This window comes from Hemitrygon akajei, chromosome 8 (genome assembly GCF_048418815.1).
Source record: "Hemitrygon akajei chromosome 8, sHemAka1.3, whole genome shotgun sequence".
Taxonomy (NCBI): domain Eukaryota; kingdom Metazoa; phylum Chordata; class Chondrichthyes; order Myliobatiformes; family Dasyatidae; genus Hemitrygon; species Hemitrygon akajei.
In genome coordinates, this window is record NC_133131.1 from 174,815,380 (window position 1) to 174,842,668 (window position 27,289).

The following is a 27,289-nucleotide window of genomic DNA, read 5'->3' on the forward strand; positions in this document are numbered from 1 at the left end:
GAAATTGCAGATGCATTGGTAATCATTTTCCAATGTTCCTTCGATTCAGGATCAGTTCCTGAGGATTGGAGAATGGCTAATGTTATCCCACTTTTTAAGAAAGGAGGGAGGGAGAAAACAGAGAACTATCGACCTGTCAGCCTGACATCGGTGGTGGGGAAGATGCTAGAGTCCATTATTAAGGATGAAATAGTGGCATATCTAGATAGCAGTGATAGGATTGGGCCGAGCCAGCATGGATTTACCAAGGGCAAATCATGCTTGACTAATCTATTGGAGTTTTTCGAGGATGTAACCAGGAAGTTAGACGGGGGAGATCCAGTGGATGTAGTGTACCTCGATTTTCAGAAGGCATTTGATAAGGTCCCACATAGGAGATTGGTGGGTAAAATCAAAGCTCAGGGCATCGGGGGGAAGACATTGACATAGATAGAAAGCAAAGGGTAGCGGTGAATGGGTGTTTCTCGGAATGGCAGGAGGTGACTAGTGGGGTGCCACAGGGCTCGGTATTGGGACCACAGCTGTTTACCATTTACATTAACGATTTGGATGAAGGCATTGAAAATAACATCAGCAAATTTGTTGATGATACTAAGCTGGGTGGCAGTGTGACATGTGATGAGGATGTTAGGAGAATTCAGGGTGACTTGGATAGGCTGGGTGAGTGGGCAGATACTTGGCAGATTACGTTTAATGTGAATAAGTGTGAGGTTATCCACTTTGGGAGTAAGAACAGGAAGGCAGATTATTATCTGAACGGTGTAGAGTTGGGTAAGGGAGAAATACAAAGCAATCTCGGAGTCCTTGTTCATCAGTCACTGAAGGTGAATGAGCAAGTGCAGCAGGCAGTGAAGAAGGCTAATGGAATGTTGGCCTTTATTACAAAGGAAATTGAGTACAAGAGCAAGGAAATCCTCTTGCATTTGTACAGAGCCCTGGTGAGACCACCCCTGGAGTATTGTGTACAGTTTTGGTCTCCAGGGTTAAGGAAGGACATCCTGGCTGTAGAGGAAGTGCAGCGTAGATTCACGAGGTTAATTCCTGGGATGTCTGGACTGTCTTACACAGAGAGGTTAGAGAGACTGGGCTTGTACATGCTGGAATTAAGGAGATTGAGAGGGGATCTGATTGAAAGATGTAAGATTATTAAGGGATTGGACAAGATAGAGGCAGGAAATATGTTCCAGATGCTGGGAGAGTCCAGTACCAGAGGGCATGGTTTGAGAATAAGGGGTAGGTCATTTAGGACAGAGTTAAGGAAGAACTTCTTCTCCCAGAGAGTTGTGGGGGTCTGGAATGCACTGCCTCAGAAGGTAGTGGAGGCCAATTCTCTGGATGCTTTCAAGAAGGAGCTAGATAGGTATCTTATGGATAGGGGAATCAAGGGATATGGGGACAAGGCAGGAACCGGGTATTGATAGTAGTTGATCAGCCATGATCTCAAAATGGAGGTGCAGGCTCGAGGGGCTGAATGGTCTACTTCTGCACCTATTGTCTTCCTTTCCCTAATCTTCTGAGCCACAGGGCTGGACTCTACCCCAGGTAGGCTGTCCCCCCAACAGTACTCAAGCAGGAGTACAGGCAGTCCCCGGGTTACGTACGAGTTCCGTTCCTGAGTCCGTCTTTAAGTCGGATTTGTACGTAAGTCAGAACAAGTACATTCAGTATTATTTAGCATCAGTTCGTCAAACGTTTGTCTTAATATATAGTATATATTTTACCTTTCCATACATATAAAACGTATGTATTCCAATAATTAAACCACTATGTTGCTTAGTAATAATTGTAGCTTTCATCGGGGCAGGGCGTTTCACATGCTCCATTATTCTCACTTTATCCGTTATCCTTTAAAGTTGTTCCGATCGTTGACCGACTGTAGCCTAACACTTTTCCAATGACCGATGACATTTCACCTCTTTCCAAACGCTTTATTATTTCCACTTTATTTTCAAGTGCAATCGCTCCCCGTCAATGGAACAGAAAAACTGTGGGCGGAGGGTCCCGAGCTACACCGGCTCCCGAGGTCCGCTGGGTCCTAAGGACCACCACACTGAGACAGGATAACTGGGACAAGTGGGGGCTGTGCTGGGTTTGGGTATTTGATCCTCCACAATATTCTGCGTGGGTATTTAAACTGGAGGTGGCAGTGTTTTTTTTACAATGTAGAGTTGTGAGCTTGACATCAACCTGGCACGGATGATACGGGAGTCACTGGATCGACATCAACCCGGCACCGGAGTGGACTGTCACTGGATCGAACCTCTGTTCTCGAGCCTAGCGCTGATCTCACTGCACCACCAGCCGACTGGAACGGGGGGGGGCTGGGTCAGGGTGAATCTTACCAAGAAAAATTTAAGCCAAATACAAAGTTAAACACTCAACACAGTGTCAACGGCAACAACTTAAAATCGCGTACAGCTTCGTGATCCGACTTAAAATGGCAGACAGCGTCCTCCTTCCTCGGTTCGTAAGTACGAGTTGTCTGTAAGTCGGACGTTCGTAACTCAGGGACTACCTGTACTTATTATCAAGGGGTACAGCCACAGGGGTACTCTCTAGTACCTGACTCTTCCCCTTCCCTCTCTTGACTGTGACCTACTTGTCTGCCTCCCGTGACCCCGGTGTGACTATAACTCCTCTCTCTCCCTGACCAGGCGAAGGTCATCAAGCTGCATCTCCAGTTCCCTAACTCGGTTCCTCAGGAGCTGCAGCTCAACACACCGGGTGCAGATATGGCTGTCCAGGAGGCTGGGAGACTCCAGGACCTCCCACATCTGACACCGAGCACAGAAAACTGGCCTCACACACATATATCCTTTCCGCAATTAACACAGGTGAACCTACCTCGCCTCATTACCGTCTAAGCCCCATCACCTCTCACTCCGCTGCCCGCTGGATATGGCAGTCTCCTTTTAAAACTTTTCCTGCTCTACTGGCTGATGTCATGTGCCTGCGCAGTCTTGCCTCTCTTTAGCCCGAGTAGAAAAATGCCGTTGCTCTGGAAATCCTTAGCCGTTCCACTCACAGCCTTCTTGCTCCAAATCTTGCTTGTTATTTCTTCGAAGAATTCCAACACATTTATCAGGCAAGATTTTCCATTGAGGAAAGCAAGCTGACTATGGCCTTTTCTTATCATGTGCCTCCAAGTACCCTGAGATCTCATCCAATAGTCAACTGCCCATCTTTCCAACCACTGAGGTCAGATTAACTGGCTTATAGTTTCCTTTCTTCCGCCCTCTCCCTTCCTGAAGAGTGGAGTGACATTTCCAATTTTCTGGAACCATTCCAGATTCTAGTGATTCTTTAAAGATCAGTACTAATGCCTCCATGATCTCTTCAGCTACGTCTTTCAGAACCCTGGGGTGTACACCATCTGGTCCAGGTGACTTATCTACCGTCAGACCTTTCAGTTTCCCAAGAACCTTCTCTCTAGTTATGGTAACTTCACATATTTCCCTGCCCCTGACAACTGGAACTTCCATCATATGCTAGTATCTTCCACAGTGAAGACATGCAAAGTATTTAGTTTGTCTGTTATTTCCTTGTCTCCCATTACTACCTCTCCATACACAGAATGCTGGAGGAACTCAGCAGGCCAGGCAGTATCCATGGAAAAAAGTACAGTTGACATTTTGGGCTGAGACGCTTGGCAGGACCTCCAGTGGTCCGATTCCCACTCTTGCTTCTCTTTTACACTTTACATATCTGAAGAAACATTTGGTATCCTTTTTAATATTAGTGGCTAGCTTACTTTCGTATTCCATCTTGACCTTCTATGACTTTTTAGTTGCCTTCTGATGGTCTCCCCAATACCCTAACTTCCCACTCACTTTATATGTCCTCTCTTTGGTTTATGTGTTGTCTTTCACTTCTCTTGTTAGCCAGGGTTATGTCATCTTTCCTTTAGAATACTTCTTCCTCTTTGGAATGTATATATTCTGTGCCTTCTGAATTGCTTCCAGAAATTCCAGCCATTACTGCTCTGTCATCATCACGCCAGTGTTCTTTTCCAATCATTTCTGGCCAGCTCCTCTCTCACGCCACTGTAATTCCCTTTACTCCTCTCTAATACTGAAACATTTGACTTTAGCTTCTGCTCTGCAAATTTCAGGGTGAATTTGGTTCTTTTACCTTAAACTCTCTAATCAATTCTGGTTCATTGCACAACACTCAATCCAGAATAGCTGATCCCCTAATAGGCTCAACCAATAGCTGCTCTAAAAAACTATCTCATAGGCACTCTAGAAATTCCCCCTCTTGGAATCCAGCCCCAACCTGATTTCCCCAATCTACCTGCATAATGGCTATTGTAACACTGGCCTTTTGGCATGCATGTTCTATCTCTCGTTGTAATTTGTAGGACACATCCTTACTACTGTCTGGGGGTCTGAAAGCAACTCCCATCAGGGTCCTTATACAATCTCTTCTCCCTCCTGCCGTCTGGGAAACGGCTCCGAAGCATTCGGGCTCTCACGACCAGACTATGTAACAGTTTCTTCCCCCAAGCCATCAGACTCTTCAATACCCGAAGCCTGGACTGACACCTTACTGCCCTACTGTCCTGCTTATTATTTATTGTAATGCCTGCACTGTTTTGTGCACTTTATGCAGTCCTGTGTAGGTCTGTAGTCTAGTGTAGCTTTCTGTGTGTTGTTTTTTTTTACGTAGTTCAGTCTAGTTTTTGTACTGTGTCATATAACACCATGGTCCTGAAAAACGTTGTCTCATTTTCACTATGTACTGTACCAGCAGTTATGGTCAAAATGACAATAAAAGTGACTTGACTTGACTTTTACCCCTGCACTTCTTTAGCTCTATATCCGCGAGGATACAACACCTTCCGATCCTATGTCACCTCTTTCTAATGATCTGATTTTACATTTTACCAACAAAAGAACATCGCCCCCTCTGCCTTCCTGCCTGTCTTTCAATACAACGTGAATCCTTGGACATTAAGCTCCCAGCTATAATCTTCATTCAGCCATCTTTCAGTGATGCTTACAACATCATACCTGCCAATCTGCAAATGTGCATCAAGTTCACCTACATTATTCCATATACTACGTGTATTCAAATACAACACCTTCAGTCCTGTAATCACCTTTTTTTATTTTCTCCGCCTTTTACGTTGCAACTCATCCTGTTGACTGAAATTTTGCCCTATCAACAGCCGCTCCTCTCTACACATTACCTCTGTTTGTAAACCAGCTACCTCATCTTCAGCACTATTACAAACAAGAGAAAATTTGCAGATGCTGGAATCCAAGCAACACACACACAAAATGCTGGAGGAACTCAGCAGGCCAGGCAGCATCTATGGAAAAGTGTATAGTCAATGTTTCGGGCCAAGACCCTCCATCAGCACTATCATCCACCTTCTCTACTATATTTCTTGCATTGAAATATATGCAGCTCATGACACTAGTTGCACTATGATCAACTTTTTGATTCCTAACTTTGTCTGAGGTTTTACCAACATCTACCTCCACTGATTCTGGCATTCTGGTTCCCATCCCCTGCAATTCTAATTTAAACCCCACTGCGCAGCATTAACAAACCTTCCTGCCAGGCCCCAGCTTCCCTGGAAGACAGCCCAATGATCCAAAAAACGTATGCCCTCCCTCCTACACCAACTCCTTAGCGATCTAGGGCTGAGTGCTGGGACACAAGCTATTTACAATCCTGATGACCAATCTTCTAATTTTTCAATCGTTATGGATGAGGATAAACCTGGAGCTGGGGGGGGGCGGGGGAGGATGTTAAATTAGGGAAAAGCTAATTCAATGAAATGCCTAGATAAAGTGGACATTGAGAGGATGTTTCCAATAGTGGGAGAGTCGAGGACCAAAGGGCACAGCCTCAGAACACAAGGTTGTCTATTTAGAACAGAGATGAGGAGGGATTTCTTTAGCCAGAAGATGATGAGTCTGTTGTATTCATTGCCACAGGTAACTGTGGAGTCCAAGTCATTGGGTATATTTAAAGCTGACATCGATAGGCTCTTGATTAGTCAGTGTGTCAAAGGTTATGGGGAGAAGGTAGAAGAATGGGGTAGAGAGAGATAATAAATCAGCCATGATAGAATGGCAGAGCAGACTCGAGGGGCTGAATGGCCTAATTCTGCTTTTATGTCTTATAGTTCAATTACAACAACATCAAGGCCAGTGTTGTAAGCAAATGTTATTGTGTTCACATCTGACATGTGGGAGTTGTTTAAAAACCATCTGGTCAGGATTCAGAAGCTACAGGCTGCTGTAAGACAGACTAGAATGGCGAGGTTCAGGAACTTTGGATAATGAACAACTTTACAAATTATTCACAAAGAGGAAGCAGACGCAAGGTTCAGGAAGCCAAAATCAGACAGGGCCCTTGAGGAATGCAAAGGAAGGGAAGCATTTAAACAGGAAATCAGGAAGGCTAAAGGGGGCCACAAACTGTCCTTGGCAAGCAGGATTAAAGAAAATCCATAGGAATTTTATGCATACATTAAAAATGTGGGTAACTAGCTAGAGGATGGGTCCACTGTGGGGCAAAGGAGGGAATTTAAGCCCAAAGCCAGAGGAAGGGGGCAAAGTACTAAATATGCACTTCGCATCAGTATTCCCCAAGGAGATCACAGAGGACAGCAAGAGCAGAGAGGGTCTGTAGATAGTTGAGGATATGTTAATTAATATCATGCTGGTTGTGGTGTTAGGGGTCCTGAAGAACAGAATAGTAGAGAGGTCTTCCGGGCCTGATGTGAACTGTGTCGAAGGAGGAGTGCATTAGAACAGAGGGATCTGGGAATACAAATCCATAATTCTTTGAAAGTGGCATCACGGGTAGATAAGGTCATAAAGAGAGCGTTTGGCACATTGGCCTTCATAAATCAAAGTAATGAGTACAGAAGTTGGGATGTTATGTTGAAGATGTATAAGACATTAGTAAGGCCTAATTTGGGGTATTGTGAGCAGTTTTGGTCACCTACTACAGGAAAGAGGTAAATGAGATTGAAAGAGCACACAGATAAATTTGCAAGGATGTTACCAGGTCTTGAGGACCTGAGTTCTCAGGAAAGATTGAGTAGGTTATTCCCTGGAGCAGAGGAGAATGTGGGGAGATTTGACAGAGATGCAAGTAGACTTTTTCCACTGAGGTTGTGAGAGACTAGAACTGGCAGTCATGAGTTAAGGGTGAAAGGAGAAACGTTTAAGGGGAACATGAGGTGAAACTTCTTGGGTGGTGAGAGAGTATGGAACAAGCTGCCCGCCAACTGGTAGATGAGATTTTGATTTCAACACTTAAGAGAAATTTGAACAGGTACAGTACATGGATGGGAGAGGTATGGTCTGGGTTCAGGTTGATGGGACAAGGCAGTTTAAATGGTTTGGCACAGACTAGATGGGCCAAAAGGACTGCTTCTGTGCTGTAGTGTTCTATGACTCTGAGAGAGTGGAAGAAGGGGGTGGGACTGGTGGGGGTAGTGCTGGCAGCATACAGGATAGAATCAGCTTAGAGGCATTGAGACAAACCTGGGAAGAGGCAGGGAGTGTACATACACCATCGACAGGGTTTAAACTGCCATCACAGGCAGTGCCAACATCATGGACCACAGGATCTGTTCCTGTGCTGTAGTGTTGTGCAATAAGAGTGAACAGCCTCTCATTTTCTCCATCTGGCATGCCACTTTGCATTGTTTCACTTTGCCTGTTTGTAGCCCTCAAAGCTTCTGTTCTCTCCCAACCCACAGCTCCCCCAGCCTTGGGGTAAATCACAAATAGCTGGGGCTAGTAATTCTTTGAACGTCAGCCAATCTCTTCATGCCTGTATAGCCTGAAGAAGGGTTTCAGGTCTGAAATGTCGTCCGTTATTCACTTCCATGGATACTGCCTGACCTGCTGAGTTCCTCCAACACTTTGTATCTGTTGGTAGCTCAGACAGTGTGCAATGTGTGATTCACGTATAGTTTCTCCCTACATCTTAGCCAACTTATGTCCATTGTCTGCTATGTTTAGATGCATGACCTTCATTTAGGACCAAACTAAAATCATTTTGAATCATAAATTTATTTCATATTATGATCTCTCTTCCCAAAAGACTCCTAAACCAGTTTGACATTGCACTGTGCCAGACCTTACGTAGCCTCTTCTTTCCTCAGCAGACTGATTTAAAAACCATTACACATACACTCCATGAATTCAACCTCCACACATACAGGTTACAATGGTTATTGTATTATCCTTGTTAAATGCATTTTTAATTTCCTGATTTTGTATGCCCTGCATTACCTAAAGGGTGTGGGAATGGACACATGACTCCCACCAAAGTTTCCTGTCCCTGCTGGCTTTTAGCTGCACCAAAATCTATTCCCCTTCTTCATGTTCCGACCCATGATCCTTCCCATTGACTGTCTTTGCCCCATAACTGGGGAAACCAAGCCCACTTTCGCTTATTTCTTCTAAATGTTCATGGAAGGACAGAGTAACAAATAAGGAAGTTTTGCAAAAAGCCGGAATAAGAAGAGAGCTGATATCATCAATCAGGAAACAACAGCTGGGATGTCTCGGACATGTACTGAGGAAAGAGAAGCTCAAACATCTTTCAGTGACGGGAAAAATTTATAAAAGAAAAAGTCTTGTCAACAGTGAATGACATTTGTGAGTCACAGAGGGATGGGCAGGCAAAAGTTTTGAAGAGTTTATTGGAACTTCTTGGTTTAAAGACAGACGGGAGGCCATGATTGCCCACATCACGGCACAGAATAACGATGATTCTAAATGTTATCTTGAAACATTTAATCCCTTTATAGGACTCTTTGCAACTAGGTCTCCATAACAAAGGTTAGATTGCACCCATTTAGTTCCATTGTCTACCTCATGTTAAACACTGCATAAATGCTGTAATGAGCTGTTAATATTGTCACAATGTTGTGCCAATCCTTCAAACTACTTTGAGATCAATCTAACTATGCATAGCTCTCCATTTTACTATCATTCATGTCCCTATAAAAGAGTCTCTTAAATATCCCTAATGAATCTGCCTCTATCACCACCCCGGCACCACCCACCACTCTCTGTGTAAAACCTGCATCTGACAACCTCCTTTGCTTTCCTCCAATCATCTTAAAATTATTTCCACTTTAGGGAAAATCTCTCTGGCTGTCTACTTGATCTCTGCCTCCCATTTTATAAATGTTATTTTTTGACATTAGCTGTGGCTGCAGAAAATACCCAGAGTGAAGCAAGGTCAGTAACTTTCCCCCATTTTTCACTGGCGCTCATTGAAGAGACACTCTTCTCACCAAGGCCACTAACACATATTCTTCCCGGGCAACCTTCAACCTGACGGCATGAACAGTGATTTCTCCAGCTTCCCCGTTACTTCTCCTCACTCCCCTCTGGTATCCCCCCTCCCCTTCCCTTTCCCCTAAAGTCCACTCTCCTCTCCAATCAGATCCCTTTACTTCTTTCACCTATCACCTCTCCTCCCTCACCCACCCTCCCCTCTCCCCCTCACCTGTCACCTTCCAGCTTATACTCCCTCCCCTCCACCCATCATCTTATTCTGACTTCTTCCCCACTTCCTTTCCAGTCCTGAAGAAGGATGTCAGTCCAAAACTGTTCCATTTCTCTCCATAGGTGCTGCCTGACATGCTGAGCTCCCCCAGCATTTTGTGTGTGTTGCTCTAGATTTCCAGCACTGATTTAGTCTGGTCCATCTAGTCCATACCAAATTGTTACTCTGTTAGTCCCATCGACCTGCACCCAGGCCATAGCCTTCCGTACCCCTCCCATCTGTGTAATTATCCAAACTTGCTCTTAATTGAGATCACACCCACCACTTCACACATCTACAAACTCTGTTGTGCTTTTGATGGAGCTGTCCCATTTCAGAATCCCAAAGTAAGGTTAGCACCGTAGGATAGAGAGTAAAGCTCCCTCTGCAGTGTCCCAGGACTGGTACAAACCTTGTCCGAGTGTAATCAATCCACCATTACATTCAATCTCAGATCATTACCCCAAGTTCAGCGACAGGTGAATTTTGCAACCCCCATGAACATGCTCTCTAATGGTTTATTGGAGTGCCATGTCAGTACTTACACAGCCAACGCCACAAGACAGTGAACAGGGTTAGGGTTCCAAGCAATGCTCTTCACAGCTCCTTCCACCTCAATGGTCTTCAAGCAGCGGGCTGTGGCAACCTCCCAGAAGCGAACTGTGTAGTCATCTGAACCTATGAAATGAGGGCAAAATGGTCAGTGCTGAACGTTGGCTCCACCTGTGTGCCAACATCACCAGATTAAAGACACTTACAGCACAGAAAGTAGTCACTGAGCCTCTCTGGCAGCCGAAAATAAACGCTATCTAGCCTCGTTCCACCTGAGCAGTCCTGGTTTATAACCCTGCCCTCATTGGAGCAAAAGAGGCTGAGAGGTGACTTGATCGAGGTGTACAAACTGACAAGAGGCACAGATTGAGTGGACAGCCAGAGATATTTTCCCAGGGTGGAAATGGCTAATACCAGAGGACATACCTTTAAGATGATTGGAAGAAAGTTTACGGTGGATGTCAGAAGTAGGGTTTTTTCCTCAAAACTCAGACAGTGGTGGGTGTTTCTTAAAATTCACTAATATTTCAACCACTCCAGGCAACACATTTCAGTAACCTACTACTGTGTAAGAAACACTTGTCCCTCACATCTCCTTTGAAATGACGCCCTCTCACCTTAAATGCATGCCCTCTGCTATTGGACATTTCAACACTTGGAAACAGATATGGTCTGTCTACTCCACCTATGTCTCTCACAATCTTGTAAACCTCTATCAGATCTCCCCTCAGCTTCCAGCACTCCAGAGAAAACAACACAAGTTTGTTCAAACTCTCCTACTAACACATGCCCTTTGATGTCGGGACCACCCTGGTAAACAACCTCTGTACCCCAACTATCCTCTGTAAAATTGAGCCCACCCTTCTCAACTTAAACCTGTGCCCTCTGGGTGACAGGAGCAAGAACCAGAGAGCACAGTTTAAGGTAAGAGGGGCAGTAAAGTGGAAGGAGCTTAATGGCGCCTAATGGCAACTCCTTTGCTTGCATCTTCGGAAACAGCTCTATTTCTGTCTTTAATATCTCTTTTTTTCCCTTTCAGGGTTCTTTTGAAGCCCCTGACCTGGAGTTACACGCTGACTTTGGTTCTTTGCGGGAATGGGTCCTGCTCTTGGGGTTTCACAACTGGCCGTTATTCGACAGGCCAAGGGTGTGGCCTGAGCTTCCCTTGCCAACGAATGTCCGAGATTTTGTGGCTCTCCGCGGAGGCAGGCGGATCGAACGTCAGTGTCACGGCAGGAGATGAGTGCGTCGTCGTGGGAGTCGGAATATCTATGGCTGTGTGCTTAGGGACCTGAGATCTCGGCACAGAGCTCGGAAAAAGCAACGCAACGGAATTATAACATCGTAAGCCAGCAAATCGTTTGTTATGTCTTCCCTCTTGCTGTGAAATGGAGACACCCCTTATTAGGGAGAGAGAGAGAGAGAGAGCCTGTGGCATGTTGAATACTGGGTGAACGAGTTGCTTTGCTCATGCTTGAGAGCTCGTTGGTGGGGGGGGGATCATTGCTTGCTGCCGCTTATCTGCGGGAGGGAGGGGAGCTGGGGGGGACTTTGGGGTTCTAACATTTAACTGTCATTCATTCTTTGGGGGCACTCCTCTGTTTTTTTGTGGATGGTTGCAAAGAAAAAGCATTTCAGGATATATATTGTATACATTTCTCCGACATTAAATGTACCTTTGAAACATTTAATAGGAGCTTGCTGGAGTGTGCTGCTGGGGAGGTGGTAGAGGCAAACAGGGCAAATACGTTAGTAACATATGGTTAGATTGATCTTAAAGAGTAGGTTAAAGGGGCAGCACAACATAGTGGGCCGAAGGGCCTGCACTGAGCTAAACAGTTCTATGTTCTAGCTTGAGGAGCAGGGATGAGGTGGACAATCCCAGCATAGGAAAGTCTAAAACTAGACAGCATATAGATTTATGATGAGTGTTAAGATTTAATGAGTAACTTTTTCCACACAGAGGGTGGTAGGTATGTGGTTAAGAAAAGTTGAGAAGGATAAGGGCCAAATGCAGGTAAATGGGAGTAACAGACTGGCATGGATGGGCTGATGGGCTGAAGGGCCTGTTTTTGTGCTGTATAACTTAATGAGTCCAATAGCTCATTGCTGAAACTGCAGTTTTATGCAGCTGAAAATCATCACATCAAAAATACATTGTTTAATTTCACAGAAGGGCAATGGTTTGAAAATCTGAATTGAAAACAGAGTAAGTGCAAAGTGTTTGCAGCCAGGCAGGCTGAACTCGAGACACGATGCCATCTGTACTCATTCAAGTGAGATGTTTATCCCAGCTCCCCCTTGCTCCTGATCTTCGACCCCACCCCTGGAGCAGTCGGGTCACCTCCCAGCCTGTTCTCACTCCTGGCACTGGGCGCTGTGCCAGCTGGCACACCAGACATGCTGTCCTCAGCAGGGAAAATGGGGACACTTGCCCCTAAAAGATTAAACACACAACATCATCATTATATGCCAAGTTGTATGACGTGAGCAATTATGGTCTTGACCATGATCATTCTTGGCAAATTTACTACAGAAGTGGTTTGCCATTGCAATTCTTCTGGGCAGTGTCTTCGCAAGATGGGTGACCCCAGCCATTATCAATACTCTTCAGAGATTGTCTGCCTGGCATCAGTGGTCACATAACCAGGACTTGTGATGTGCACCGGCTGCTCATACGACCATCCACCTCACCTCAACCTGATCGAGGGGCTAGGCAAGTGCTACACCTTGTCCAAGGGTGACCTGCTGTCTAGTGCAGGGAAGGAGCACCTTACACCTCCTTGGTAGAAACATACCTCCACCCTGCCATCCAAACAGAAACAAAGGTTTTAATGGGAAGCAAATGATGCACTATGTTTTGATATTATAGTACAATCATTCAAGTATGATGTTCCCCCCAAGGTCAGAACTCTATTGCTGTAGAGGCTGATTGGGGATCCACATAAGCTGGATGTTAGAGTGTTAATGGAGAACACCTGTGTGTGACTTTGCTCAACATGGTGGTTGGGGGGAGGTGGGGCTAAAGCACGGCCAGTCCTTGACGGATCGGGTTCGGGGTCCAGTGACGCGGTGTGCAAGATGATTGGGGACCCTTTACTGCCGTGGTCTTCCTCTGCCTTCACTGTCATTGTGATGCGGCATCATCTTCTGCCAGCTCCACCGCCGAGGTTGTGGTTGGATCGCTTTGTCTGACCTTACCGCCATGGGTGACCCAACCAGGAGCCAAGCTCCACTCTCGGGATCTCAGGAACTCACCACAACAAGGTGAAATTCCGATGTACATGTGACAATAAAGTTAGTCTTTTTAACCTTTATTACAAGTGAACAGATTGTGTTTGAAGAGAACTGGAGGACTCTCTTCTCCAGTTATGCACAGACACACACGACCTTGTGCTGAAGCACTGTTGAATAAAGAACATTACCTCAGACCCCTCAGGATGATTTCAGCGGCTGGAAAGCTGCTGATCCGAGCAGCAGTAGCCACAGAAATGTTCCAACTTCCCTTTCAACACCGTTACTTCCCTGAGCTTGTTGTTTTTACAGCGCTAACTACACAAACGTGGAGGGGAAAGGAATGTGCTGCTACCTGACGCCAGCCACTGGCCGCTGGGAGAGACACTGATGCACCGTACCAGGTTCGTGTGGCCTGTGTAAACCTGTAAGACAGAGAGAGGGCAGGTTCAGTAGGTGAAGGGATACTGAGCACTGGAGGTCCACAACCTGAAAATGAATACATCAAATAAAACCTTGGAGACACAAGAGACTGGAGGTGTGGTGTGCGGAGCAAGAAATAATCTGCTGGAGGACTCAGTGGGTCAGAGGGAAAGCAACAGTAGAGAGAGGTGAGACCCCAGGTCCAGATGAAGGGCCTTGACCTTGAGGTCTATTTTCACCATCAGATGTCCATTTCCTTCCACCGACACTGCCTGACTGACTGTATTCCTCCAGAAGTTCTGCAAAAAAGCCTCAGAATAAAAGGATGCCCCTTTAGAACAGAGACAAGGACGAGTTTCTTAAGCCAGAGGGTCATGAATCTGTGGAATTCATGGCACAGACGACTGTGGTGGCCACGTGATCGGGTATATTTAAAGTGGAGGTTGATAGTTTCTCGGTTAGTCAGGTTACAGGGAGAAGGCGGGAGAATGGGGTTGAGAGCTGACTCTGTTAGCGAATGGCCTAATTCTGCTCATATGTCTTATGGTCTGATGTCTTATTCTTAATCATTTTAAAAATCCAGTTAAAATTCATTTCAAAAAATGAAGAACAGGAACTATTAAAACTGAAGAAGTCAACAAGAGCAGCCTATTGGCTGAGCAGAGTGCTGCAGTCTCTCTGCTCCAAGGACACTGAACATCGCTGTTTGCAGTTTGTATATTCTCCTTGTGACCACACAGGTTTCCTGCCACAGCCCACAGTGAGGCTGACTGACCACTATAGTTACTTCTTCATGTAGATATGGGGCAAAAGGCAGCTGATGGAATAACGTGCATGGATACGGGGTAAGGGGACTGCTCTAGGCAGATTTACAGCTGTGCCATATTCTTTCCATTTCTTGATGACGGACTTAACTGCACTCCAAGGGATATTCAGTGAGTTGGAAATATTCTTGTATCCATCTTCTGACTTGTGCTTTTCAATAACCTTTTCGTGGAGTTGCTTGGAGAGTTCTTTTGTCTTCGTGGTGTGGTTTTTGCCAGGATACTGACTCACCACTTCCAGAGACAGGTGAAATTTTACTACAGTCAAGCACATTGACTGCATACGGTGATCTCCATTTTACTAATTATGAGATTTCTAAAGCCATTTGGCTGCTCCAGTGATGATTTGGTGTGTCATATTAAAGGTGGTGAATACTTGTGCAATCAATTATTTTGTGTTTTATATTTGTAATTAATTTAGATAACTGTAGAGATCCGTTGCTCAGTGTCAAAAAAGCCAAATTTAATATCACCGTGATTCAATGTTGTAGAACAATAAAACATGAAAATTTTCAAGGGAGTGTGAATACTTTTTATAGGCACTGTTGATAGGGAGCTATAGATAGATAAAGAGATCGATAGAGAGATATGGTGGGGAGAGAGAGAGGTAGATAAAGAGAGTGAGAGACAAAGAGATATATAAATAGATACATGTAGATAAAGAGGGTGATAGAGGGACAAAGAGATATATAAATAGATACACGTAGATAAAGAGAGTCAGAGAAATACAGATAGATATACGTAGATAGAGAGATAAAGATAGAGACAGGTAGATAGATAGATAGATAGATGGATAGAGAGAAAGAAGACTGTGCTGACAGTGGACAGACAAGCACCCGGGAGTCTTTGGATGGGTTTTGCAGGATGCAGCAGAAACAGTAGCAGTCAGCCACTGTCCCACATCGCTACAGTCATGTAGTGGTTACAACACAACTGTAGCTTGTCCAGGCACCTCAGAGGGCATTTAACAGTACAACAGGTCACACAGAAGTAAGAGGGAATCACTCAAGAAAGTGAATCGGATTCACAACATTCTGCTACTCTCAGAGCCACTACCACCAACATTAAGAGTCTGATCTACTTTTAACATTGTGATTCTTTTTTAAACAAATAATTTAAACCCCACGGCCATCAAGGTGGGGTTAGAGCTTGCGTCTCTGAATTATCAGTGCAGGCTACTGGAATGCTCCAATGGATAACTCTGCCCTTTAGTGAATTATCTTGCAAGTCTTCACAACATAAGCAGATGCCAACAAGACAACATGAATCCATCTTGTCCAATGACAGAAAGGGTTGTCTGTTACTAATTGTCCATGCCATCCATTCCGAAAGGGACAGCCACTGATAATTGCTCTGGCAGGGTGGAGTCGGGATCTTCTGGGTTTCTTTGAGTTGTCATAAGTCTCCAATCAGCAGCGCTATAGGAAGCTTGACGCAGAGAAAGTTGAAGGTAATCAAAGCCCACCATGCTGCCGAGCTGTCCTGAGGAGGGAGATGTGGCTGTCTCTGGACTGACAGGGTAAAGGCAAGAGGATCGATTGCGTATCAGCCCATGTTTCACCCCTCCCTGATGAACTGTAGCAGAGTGATTGCGAGAATGTGGCAGACATACAAGCAGCTTCCTCTGTGCAGGGGGCTCTCTCTCCCTCTCTTCGAGTGCTTGTGTTTTCATCTCGGTCCCACACTGTCAGCTGCCCAGTGTGCACCATTACCAACATGATCATACTACTCCGACTCCGGTATTGTGGTACATGTAACACCCATCACTTCCAGATTCTGCCTATCTCCCCCTTACACTCTTATACCTGATGCACAGTCTCAACCTGAAATGATGCTGCTTGACCTATTGAGTTCTTCCAACAGTTTATTTTTTCACTTCTGATTCCAGCATCTACAGTCACTTGTTACCTCATCGTGTCACCTTGTCCTCTCTGATGAAGAGAAACCCACTATCATCCATGAAAGTACTCACCAGAGCTTGAGTGGTTGGGAATGGCTGCAGGTCTTTCGGCTTGGGAAGCTTTGGTATCAGATCGTCTGGGTCCACATTCACCTAAGGAAAACCAAGAAAGTTAGTATTCACTCCGGGCTTGGGCAGAGGGTTTCAGTGTGATAATCTTGCTCTGTAAACCTGGGCAGAGAATGCCACAGCAGAGCGGGTGAGCAGCTCTAAGTTGCTGGGTGTCAATGTCTCTGAAGATCTATCCTAGGTCCAACATATTGATGCAATCACAAACAATGTGAGCTGCTGTATTTCGTTAGGAGTTTGAGGAGATTTGGTACGTCACCAAAGACCCTTGCAAATTTCTATCCATGCACTGTGGGGAGTATTCAGATTGCAACACCAGTGGTATGTCGGTGCCAGTGCACAGGATTGGAAAGAGCTGCATAAAGTTACAAACTCAGTCAGCTCCATCACGGGCACTTGCCTTCCTAGCACCGCGGACACCATAATGAAGAACCCCCATCACACTGGACATGCCCTCTTCTCATTGCTACCATCAGGGAGGAGGTACAGGAGCCTGAAGACACACACTCAACATTTCAGGAACAGCTTCTCCCCCTCAGCTGTCAGATTTCTGAATGGACACTGAACTCATGTACACTACCCCACCATTTTGCTCGTTTTGCACTACTTGTGTGGGGACACGTGCGGGTTGCGCCCAGCACACCCATAGAGTGTGTTGGTTGTTAAAGAAAATGACACATTTCAGGGTCCGTTTCCGTGTACTGTACAAGTGATAAATAAACGACTCTACCACCGAACCTACCCGCATCTTCCGCTGTCGCGGACAGAGGTAGAGATCGAGGCACCGCTCGAAGCGCTCGTGGATGAAACGTGAGAACGCCGGCACAGCACGCAAAGATGGAAACTTCTGCGGGAGGAAGTTAAGTTTCCGTTCCTCAGGCTCCTGCTGTTCCCAGGCAAGTCTCTGCAAAAACAGGAGAGTCAGTGAAGGACAGTGACATGGTAGCACAACATTACTACAGAACCAGCGACCGGGGCTCAATCCCCACCACTGTCTGTAAACTCTCCCCGGGTCCATGTGAATTTCCTCCGGGCAATCTGGCTTCCTCCCGTTCCATGAATGCTTGTCAGTGGGTTAACTGGTCACATAGGTGGCAGTGTGGGCTCATTGGGCTGGGAGAGAGGATAGGGAGATGGAGATGGAGTGTGGGAAGGGTGGGAATCAGTGAGGAAGGGGAGAGGAGGAGGAGGAAGGAGAGGGAGGGACGGGAAGAGGAAGGAGATGGAAGAAGCGGGAAGTGGAAGGTGGGGGATGGAATCTCTAACAGAACTGATTCCACAAACTACAGACTCACTTTCAAGGACTCCACAACTCGTGTTCTCAGTATTGGTTAATTTTTATTTGCACAAATATCCCTCAATAATACAGGTGATAAAGAGCTAATATGCCATGGACTAGTTCCTCCATCGGCCTAACTGTAAGGATCATGGAAGTGAAAAAAGTTCCCAATCATTAAGTATTGAATTGGTCCACAATTTCCTTACCTCTTCCTCTGTTAATAAATATTCAGGTGGGGGGTTATAAGACTCTTCGTGCCCTGGAAGCTTCAGCTTTGGAGCAGGAACATGCATCTTATGCCGACCTAGGATTGCATTGGGGTCTTCCTTCGCCCACAGGTCATAGTACCGTGGTGTGTCATCGCGAGGCTTGCGCGGTTTGATCCAGCCCATTTTGATTGCATGCACGAGCTTTGACACCTGTGACGTGGGGAAAAATAAAAACGTTCAATGCATTCACAACTGAAGCTCAGAAGGGAAGAACTGGCAAGTCTGCCGATGTCTCCAGGCCATGAGCTTAGATACTTTTAAAACCAGACAGGCCCAAATTCTCAGTCTACACTAAAATGGCCACTGAGTGTATGTTCATGGTCCTCTGCTGCCGTAGCCCATCTACTTCAGTTCAGTGTGTTGTGCATCAGAGATGCTCTCTGCACACCACTGGTGTAGTGCGTGGTCATTTGAGTTGCAGTTGCCTTCCCGTCAGCTTGAGCCGGTCTGTGTATTCCTCTCTGGCCTCTCTCGTTCACAAGGCTTTTCACCCACAGAAATGCTCACTGGACTTTCATTGCACCGTTCCCTGTAAATTCCAGACACTACTGTGCGTGAAAATCCCAGGAGATCAGCAGTTTCTGGGATATTCAAACCACTCCTTCTGGCACCAACACTCATTCCACAGTCAAAGTCACTTAGATCATATTTCTTCCCCATTGTGATGTTTGGTCAGAACAACAACCGAACCTCTTGATTGCCTGCGTGCTTTTCTGCATTGAGTTGCTGCCACACGACTGGCTGATTAGATGACTGGTGGCCGGCTTCACCTATCACCTGAAATGCGAACTCTTTATTCATTTCCATTGAGGCTGCCTGACCTGCAGCATTTTGAGTGTGTTGGCTGATTAGATACTTGTATTAATGAGCAAGTGTACATGTATACATGTGTAACCTACCAAATGTTCAAAGGACCAGACAGGGTAGATGTGGAGAGAATGTTTCCTATGGTGGAGGTATCAGAACTAGAGGACACAGTCTCAAAATTGAGGGACTACCTGTTAGAGCAGAGGTAAGGAGGAAGTTTTTTAGCCAGAGAGTAGTGAATCTGTGGAATGCTCTGCCACAGACTGCGGTGGAGGCCAAATCCGTGGGTATATTTAAGTTGGAAGTTGATCGTTTCCTGATTGGTCAAGGCTTCAAAGGATATGGCGAGAAAGCAGGAGTATGGTGTATGGAGTGAGATCCGGGATCAGCCATGATGGGATGGCAGAGCACACTGAATGACCTGAACGACCTAATTCTGCGCCTGTGTCTTATACCTAATAATGTGGCCACTGAGTGTATGGTAACCATTGCATACCCCATTCCTTACTTAGACAGAAGGCAGGCTACCTGTTACTCACCTGGGCCGATAACAAGAACTCAAATACCAAATTCCATCCTTGGAAAGACATGAACTGGATCAGAAGATGTGCAATGACAGTAGCAAAATGACAAGAAGCCAATGAAAGTCAAAGTAAATTTACTGTCAAAGTAGTCCCAATAAGAGACTACTAGACAGGTATTTGGAGGAATTTAAGGTGGGGGGGGGGTTATATGGGAGGCAGGGTTTGAGGGTCGGCACAACATTGTGGGCCGAAGGGCCTGTAATGTGCTCTACTATTCTATGTCTATTCTATGTATATGTCATTATACACTACTCTGAGATTCATTTTCACGCAAGCATTTGCAGGAAACAAAAAAAAACAGTAGAATTTATGAAAAGCTATACATAAGCAAAGACTGACAAACATACATAAAACACTGACTGTCTCAGCACTGGCCTCCAGGGACATTCAAGATTCAAGATTGTTTAATGTCATTTCCAGTGTAAAGGAGAACAAAATAATTGCAGCACAAAACAAAAACACATAGGATAAAAACACAATAAATATAAATACATAAGAATGCTTCTATACGTGGATTGACTGTATGTCCATAAGGTGATGCCAGGCCATACATAAGGTGACTGGTGGGAAATAATAAAGTAGTGGTGGAGTTAGTGGGTGGAGATGTTGATCAGCCTTACTGCTTGGGGAAAGTAACTGCTTTTGACCTGGTGGTCCTGGCGTGGATGCTACGTAGCCTCCTTCCTGTTGGGATGGGACAAACAGTCCATGAGCAGGGTGGGTGGGATCCTTCCTGATATTACTGGCCCTTTTCTGATCAGGTTTCACAATGCTGAATGTCTTCAGGGCAAATAGAGATTGAAAATAACTGCATTCTTGGCAGAACAACTTACATCCTGAGTAGTAGATCAGAAAGAGCCTCTTCTCAAATCCCCACTGATGTTTTCACCAGATAACTCAGAGAGGTCAAGGATGAACAAGACAAAGACATCATTTTACAGTAACTAAAATCCTGATCTAAACACTGCCATGCAAGCCTCTTTCTTAATGTCATCAAGACACAGGAGATGATTATCGACTTCAAGAGAACTCGTCCCACTCATACCCCTCTTTGGCACAGCAGTTTCAAACTCCCTGGAGGGCACATCACACACAACCTCTCATGGTCCCAGAACACATCATACACAGTCAAGAGAGAGAGCTCACTAATGGCTCTACTTTCTGAGGAGGCTGAAGGAAGCTGGACAAAGCACATCTACACTCACATCATTGTACAGATTCACACTAGAGAGTACCCTAGCAAGCGGCATCACTGCCTGGTTCTCCTTCACCCTTGTAAACATTAAATAATCTCGAATGGCCACCACCTCAGTCACTGTGTTTATGTCAATGTGATTGATTTAGTTCAGTGCACATTGCAGAGTTTAACTCTGGTGTACGACGGCTGGTCAGCATACAATTGGCAGTGTGCTAAGTTGCATGAAGTCATTTGAGAATCCGTTGATGTGAACTGCAGTTTTCCATACAACTAGTAAAACATAGAGCAGTTGGGCATCTACAGATGGCTATCGCACCATGCTTTTGGCCCAGAGATTCTAACAGCTCATAGCTCACTCTCTCACATAAACGAGGACTAGTAATGGGTGTGTATTGCTACATTAGAGCTAATAATTCCAAAACAATGGGAAAAAAGCCATGAAATCCAAATGTACAGGAGCGTAAAAACAGCAGAGAGTAGTGGACGATGTCGAATGCACCACAGGTCTAATACATCTGTCCTCATGACCGGGAGTATCTACAGGAGGCAACACCCTTCATCAAAGATCCCACCACCCGGCCCATGCCATCTTGCAACTCCCATCGGGCACGAGGTACAGAAGCCTGACTTCCCACACCACCAGGTTCAAGAACAGCTCACTGCAAACATTGGTTCTTGAACCAACCAGCACAACTCCACAGCTCAGCAACGCTGAGACCACTTTGCACTGAATGGGCGTGTTTTTTCTAATTGGATTCTTTTTTTTAAATATAAAAATTGTGTAGGATTTATGTTTAATTTATGCTTTATAATTGTGTTCCTTCTCAGATAATTTTATATAATGTATTTTAAATTTATGTTCTTTCTTGTGAATATTGCTCATCTGATGTTATGTGCCCATGATGCTGCTACAAATAAGGTTTTCATTGAACCTGAGCGGATGATTCTGGGAATGAAAGAGTTAACACGAGGAGCGTTTGTTGGCTCTGGGGACCTCATTGAAGCCTATCGAATACTGAAAGGCCGAGATAGAGTGGACGTGGAGAGGATGTTTCCTATAGTGGGAGAGTCTAGGACTAGAGGGCACAGCCTCAGAATAAAGGGACATCCATTTAGAACAGACCCAGAGATGAGGAGGAATTTCTTTAGCCAGAGGGTGATGAATCTGTGGAATTCATTGCCACAAACAGCTGTGGCGGCCAGGTCATTGGGTGTATTTAAAATAAAAGTTGAATGGTTCTTGATTAGTCAGGTTGTTAAAGGTTTCAGGGAGAAGGCAGGAGAACGGGAATGAGACGATTAATAAATCAGCCACGATGGCATGGTGGAGAGATCTGATGGGCTGAAAGGCCTAACTCTGCTCCGTCTTACATATTCAGCCTTTGAAAGCCAAAGCTGAGCGGCTCACTTGTGCTCCTAATTTGTATGCTTGTACATTTGTAGAAAGCAAGCATATTTACTTGCAATGTTAATGGGTCAAAACCTGTCGTTCTCCCTGGCTGATCAGAAACCTGGAATTTGAGGCCTGATATGATAGCCAGAGCTCTGAGTCTGTGACTCCACTGGGGAAGTCAAAGGCCCAAAGTCTGCAAATCCGCAAGTCCGCAGGAGGCTGGGATTGGAGTACTGGGTGTATGTGAGGGCGGAACAGGGCTTGTTTTGCTGTCCATAAACACAAGTCCACAGGAGGCTGGCATTGGAGTACTGGGTGTATGTGGGGGGGGGGGGGGAACAGGGCTTGTTTTGCTGTCCATAAACACAAGTCCGCAGGAGGCTGGCATTGGAGTACTGGGTGTATGTGGGGGGGGGGGGGGAACACGGCTTGTTTTGCTGTCCATAAACACAAGATTCTGCAGAAGCTGGAAACCCAGCGCAACATACACAAAATGATGGAGGAGCTCAGCAGGCCAGACAGGAATGGAATAAATGGTCAGCATTTCAGGCCGAGACCATTCTCAACCTGAAATGTTGACTGCTTATTCCTCTCCATAAATGCTGTCTGAACTGCCGAGAACCTCCAGCATTTTGTGCTTGGAACAATGGCAGGGCAGAAGCCTTGTCCAATAGTGCTTGCATTCCACCCCCCGCCCCCCAGCTCTTTCAGGAAATGGGCAAGGACAGAACAGGAGGAATCACATAAAAGTTGCTCCTTGACTGCAAAAAAGAAAACAAAAATGGAATTGCTGGATCTTACCTTTTCCTTCTCAATGAGTGATGGAACGAAGCTGCGTTTGTGAGCTGGATGGTTGGTCACAGGGTGAATCATCGTCTCATGGGTAAAGAAATCAATGGAGGGCTACACAAAGAGAAAGTATGAGTGGTATTAGTACAAAACATATTTTCGTGATGACATGACACAGTTTAGAGCATAAACATGAGCAAGTATGCATGCACACTCACCAAAGCCTTTCATTTACCACCAAGAGCTGATGAACAGATGCCCAAATCAGGTTTATTAAGAGAAGAAATGAGGTCACAAGAGAAAGGTGCAGGTGGAATTAGCTGGAAAAGATTTTATTTGACATGTGTGAAAAGTGAGGGAGGATAGAATGAGCTTGAGAAGGAATGAAGAAAGGAAATGGAAATCATAGAGCGGTTTAGTGCAGAAACAGGCCTTTTGGTCCGATACACCCATACCAATTTTTTTTTATCATTTGGAACATAGCACAGTACAGGTCCTTTGTCCACCAAGTTTCCCAACCTTTTAACCTACTCTAAGATCAATCTAACCCATCCCTCCACTTTACTTTCATCCATGTGCCCATCCAAGAGTCTCTTAAATGTGTCTAACGTACTTGCATCTACCATCATCCTGGCAACACATTCCACGCACCCACCACTCTGAGTTAGTAACCTACTTCTGATATCTCCCCTATACTTTCCAATCATCTTAAAAGTTTGAAATATGAACTTTGAAAATTAGCCATTTCTGTCCTGGGAAAAAGTTTCTGGCTGTCTATTCGAGTTATGCCTCTTAATATCTCATACACCTCTATCAGGTCACATCTCACCCTTCTTCGCTCCAAAGGGAAAAGCCCGAGCTCACTCAACCTGTCCTCATAAGATGCTCTCTAATCCAGGCAGCATCCTGGTGAATCTCCTCTGAACCCTCTCTAAAGCTTCTACATCCTTCCTATAATGAGGCGACCAAAACTGAACACAATATTCTCAGTGTGATCTAACCTCACAGCTCTAACTCAGCTCCCTGGCCAATGACGGCCAACACATCACACACCTTCTTAAACACCGTATCACCTTGCGTGACAACTTTGAGGGATCTATGGATGTGGACCCCAAGATCCCTCTGTTCCTTCACACCAAGAAAAATCCTGCCATTAACCCTTTTTTTTTGCACTATCTTACTTTCCCTTTTCTATTTTTTATTTATGATTTATAATTTAAATTTTTATTATATTTAATATCGATTTGTATTCCAGGGAGTGTGAAGCGCAGAATCAAATATCTGTACGCTCTGGTATCAATTGTTTGGCAACAATAAAGTAAAGTATTCTGCCTTCATATTCAAATGACTCAAACCCAGTTCTCAGAGGGCAGTGAAGATTTACCTGCAAGGTTGGTGGGAGCATCAAACAAGCAGAATTGGGAATATTTTTAGTCAGCTTATACCTTCCTCAAAGCGCGCGCACGCGCGCACACACACACACACACACACACACACACACACACACACACACACACACACACACACACACACACACACACACACACACACACACACACACACACACACACACACACACACACACACAGGAAAAAAAGGGACTGGGTGAAGGAGTTGGAAATATCCATTGCCAGCACCGACATCCTTTACTCTATTAAGCACTGAGAGAAATAATTCCTTTCAAAGGTCACCTGCCTCAAGACATTTAGTCTGTCCCCAGGGACCGATGGTTAGACACATTTCACCATCTCCTGGCTATCCTGAGCATTTTTGAAAGAGCAGACTACAAGCATAGGGATGAAGTATGTTCAGAGGAATTCAGTGTAAATTCTTTGGATGGAAATTTTGAACTTCAGCCCAAGTTAAGAGACTATTAAAAAAATGTTGGAGTAACTCTTTAAATTCAGAACTGTTATATGCTCCAAAATTTCAGACATTCAAAGAGAAGCTCTGTAGCCTAACCCACTCCGCTCCTGGTCTGCAGTACTGTAAGCTTTTGCACACTCAGTTATATTTGTAGTGGTTCCTCAAGGCTGTCAAAGCCAGGGTGGTAATGGGGATAAGCTCCCAATACCTACTAAATGCTCTCAATGGTGTGCATCTCAAATAGTCTGGACAACCAAGTCCAGATCCTGGCCTTCACAAGCGGCTGAGCTTTTAAACCCGGCAGTACCATTTCTACTGACAGAAGAACGGTCAAAGGCAGATTATTGGCGCCTTAAAAACAGTTGTTTTGGGCAGATGGGGCTCATCAGCCAATGCTGGCAGCTCATTTAGAAGGAAAACTGATGTCAAACCTCCACTGCCTTGTGGCTATACCCATTCATGGGGAAGGCTTCGGGAGTAAACTCCAAGGGAGAAATCTGGAACTCAAGTCCCCAAGGCAGTCCTACGCTGTGTTCAACGCTGACTGGCAATTCCTGTGATGCTGCTGGTGCCAAACAGTATCAGTCTCTGTCATTCCTTTGGATTCATCAGCTGCGTGGAGAAGGAAAGCCTACTCTCCATAATGCACTGCCCAGGCTTGAGCATCTACACAGCTATGACACAGCATCCATAGTTGAGTCTCATCACTAATGTGATGGAATCTTCTGTCTACACCATCATTTCCAGACTCTTATTTCTCTTTATGTGACAAGATTTCTCCTCTCTTCTAATCGTTTTCAGAGATAGATTTACATTTATTTATCACATGCACATCAAAACATACAGTGAAAAATGTCATTTGCATTAACAACCAACACACAGTAAGTGTCGCCACACATTTCAAATATTTCTAACCATTAACCTAAATTTGTTCCAAGCCCTTGACCTCTTGAAGTCCTTCCCTTTCCCACTCACCTGGGCCTTCAAATCTCTACACACTTGACTTTAAAGAAGGAGGGGCCAAGCGGAGATTTATCAATCTCAGCTATGACTCTTACATGCCAGGAACACCTTTTTAGATCTTCTCGTGCTGTCATTGTTCCTATGACAACCAGTGCCACAATCCTTACTCTAGCTGAGGCTATCAACTCTAGACCACCTTCACCACTTGTACATTCCGTACCTCGGCTAATAAGGGAAAATACCCCATGTTCTTTGACCACATTACCTGTATGGACAGGCACTTTTGAGTGTTCCTCTATATTCATAGAATGGAGTCTACAGCACAAAGCCAGGCCCTTCAGCCCATCTAGTCTGTGCCAAACCATTAATTTGCCTAGTCTCATCCACCTGCACGTAGACCACAGTCTTCCATATCCCTTGCATCCATGTACCTATCCAAATTATTTTTAACTGTTGAAATGTAACTCATATCCATCAGCTGCGCTGGCAGCTCATTCCACACTCTCACCAGCCTCTGAGTGAAGTTATTCCCCTTCACGTTCCCCTTAAACATTTCACCTTTCACCCTTAACTCATGAACTCTGGTAGTAGTCCCATCCAACCTCAGTGTAAAATGCCTGTTTGCATTTACCCTATCTATACCCCTCATAATTTTGTTCACCTCTATCAAATCTCCCTCAATTTTCTATATTCTAGAGAATAAAGTTCATCTTCTATATTCTCTGGGCGATTTCCAGCAATTTTATCCTGTCTTCCCAGTGTTTTCCTTTTGTTAATTTAATTCAATTCTGTCATTTTGCTTCCCATCTACTGAGAAGAACTTAAGAACTAGGAGCAGGAGCTGAGGTTGGCCACCTGGCCCGTCGAGCCCACTGCACCACAAGATCTGGCTGTGGACTCGGCTCTGCCTACTTGTCTTTCTCTCCCTACGATAAGCAGCTTTCCTCCTTGCTGTCTTGCTCGGTATCAAACACCGAGTTGCCACCTTGTAACCTGTGACTGCCTAGCCACAATAGGTGCCTGAGAATTGACATAGAAACATAGAAAATAGGTGCAGGAGTAGGCCATTCGGCCCTTCGAGCCTGCACCGCCATTCAGTATGATCATGGCTGATCATCCAACTCAGAACCCTGTACCTGATTTCTCTCCATACCCCCTGATCCCTTTAGCCACAAGGGCCATATCTAACTTCCTCTTAAATATAGCCAATGAACTGGCCTCAACTGTTTCCTGTGGCAGAGAATTCCACAGATTCACCACTCTCTCATTTTTCCTCATTTGCTCAGTCTCAAACACCAATATAGTCGCCACCTTGTACCCTGTGACTTCTCTGCTCTGCGGAAAACAATCCCAGCGGCTCCGGCCCTCATCCTTGGTCTTGATATGGAAACTTCCCTCCCACATTTCTTTTCTTTCATCCAATTGCCTATCTAAGGGTTATTTTAAATGTCTCTAATGTATCTGCCTCTACCACCACCCCTGGCAATCCGTTACACAGTTATCATGCTGTGTATAAAATCCTACCTCTGATATTCCCCCTGTATT

At 45.1% G+C, this 27,289-nt stretch overlaps 1 protein-coding gene across 1 annotated transcript in view; it reads right to left on the reverse strand.

Annotated features, from left to right (window-relative positions):
- The window catches only part of bop1 (BOP1 ribosomal biogenesis factor), a 238,685-nt gene that overhangs the window by 31,180 nt on the left and 180,216 nt on the right, over positions 1-27,289 (reverse strand). The window contains exons 6-11 of the mRNA XM_073055147.1: positions 22,928-23,029; positions 18,082-18,294; positions 17,339-17,500; positions 16,540-16,620; positions 13,676-13,745; positions 10,080-10,212 (exon numbers count right to left, since the gene is read on the reverse strand). Of these exons, the coding sequence (XP_072911248.1) occupies positions 10,080-10,212; positions 13,676-13,745; positions 16,540-16,620; positions 17,339-17,500; positions 18,082-18,294; positions 22,928-23,029 (761 nt within the window). The remainder of the gene's footprint in view (positions 1-10,079; positions 10,213-13,675; positions 13,746-16,539; positions 16,621-17,338; positions 17,501-18,081; positions 18,295-22,927; positions 23,030-27,289) is intronic.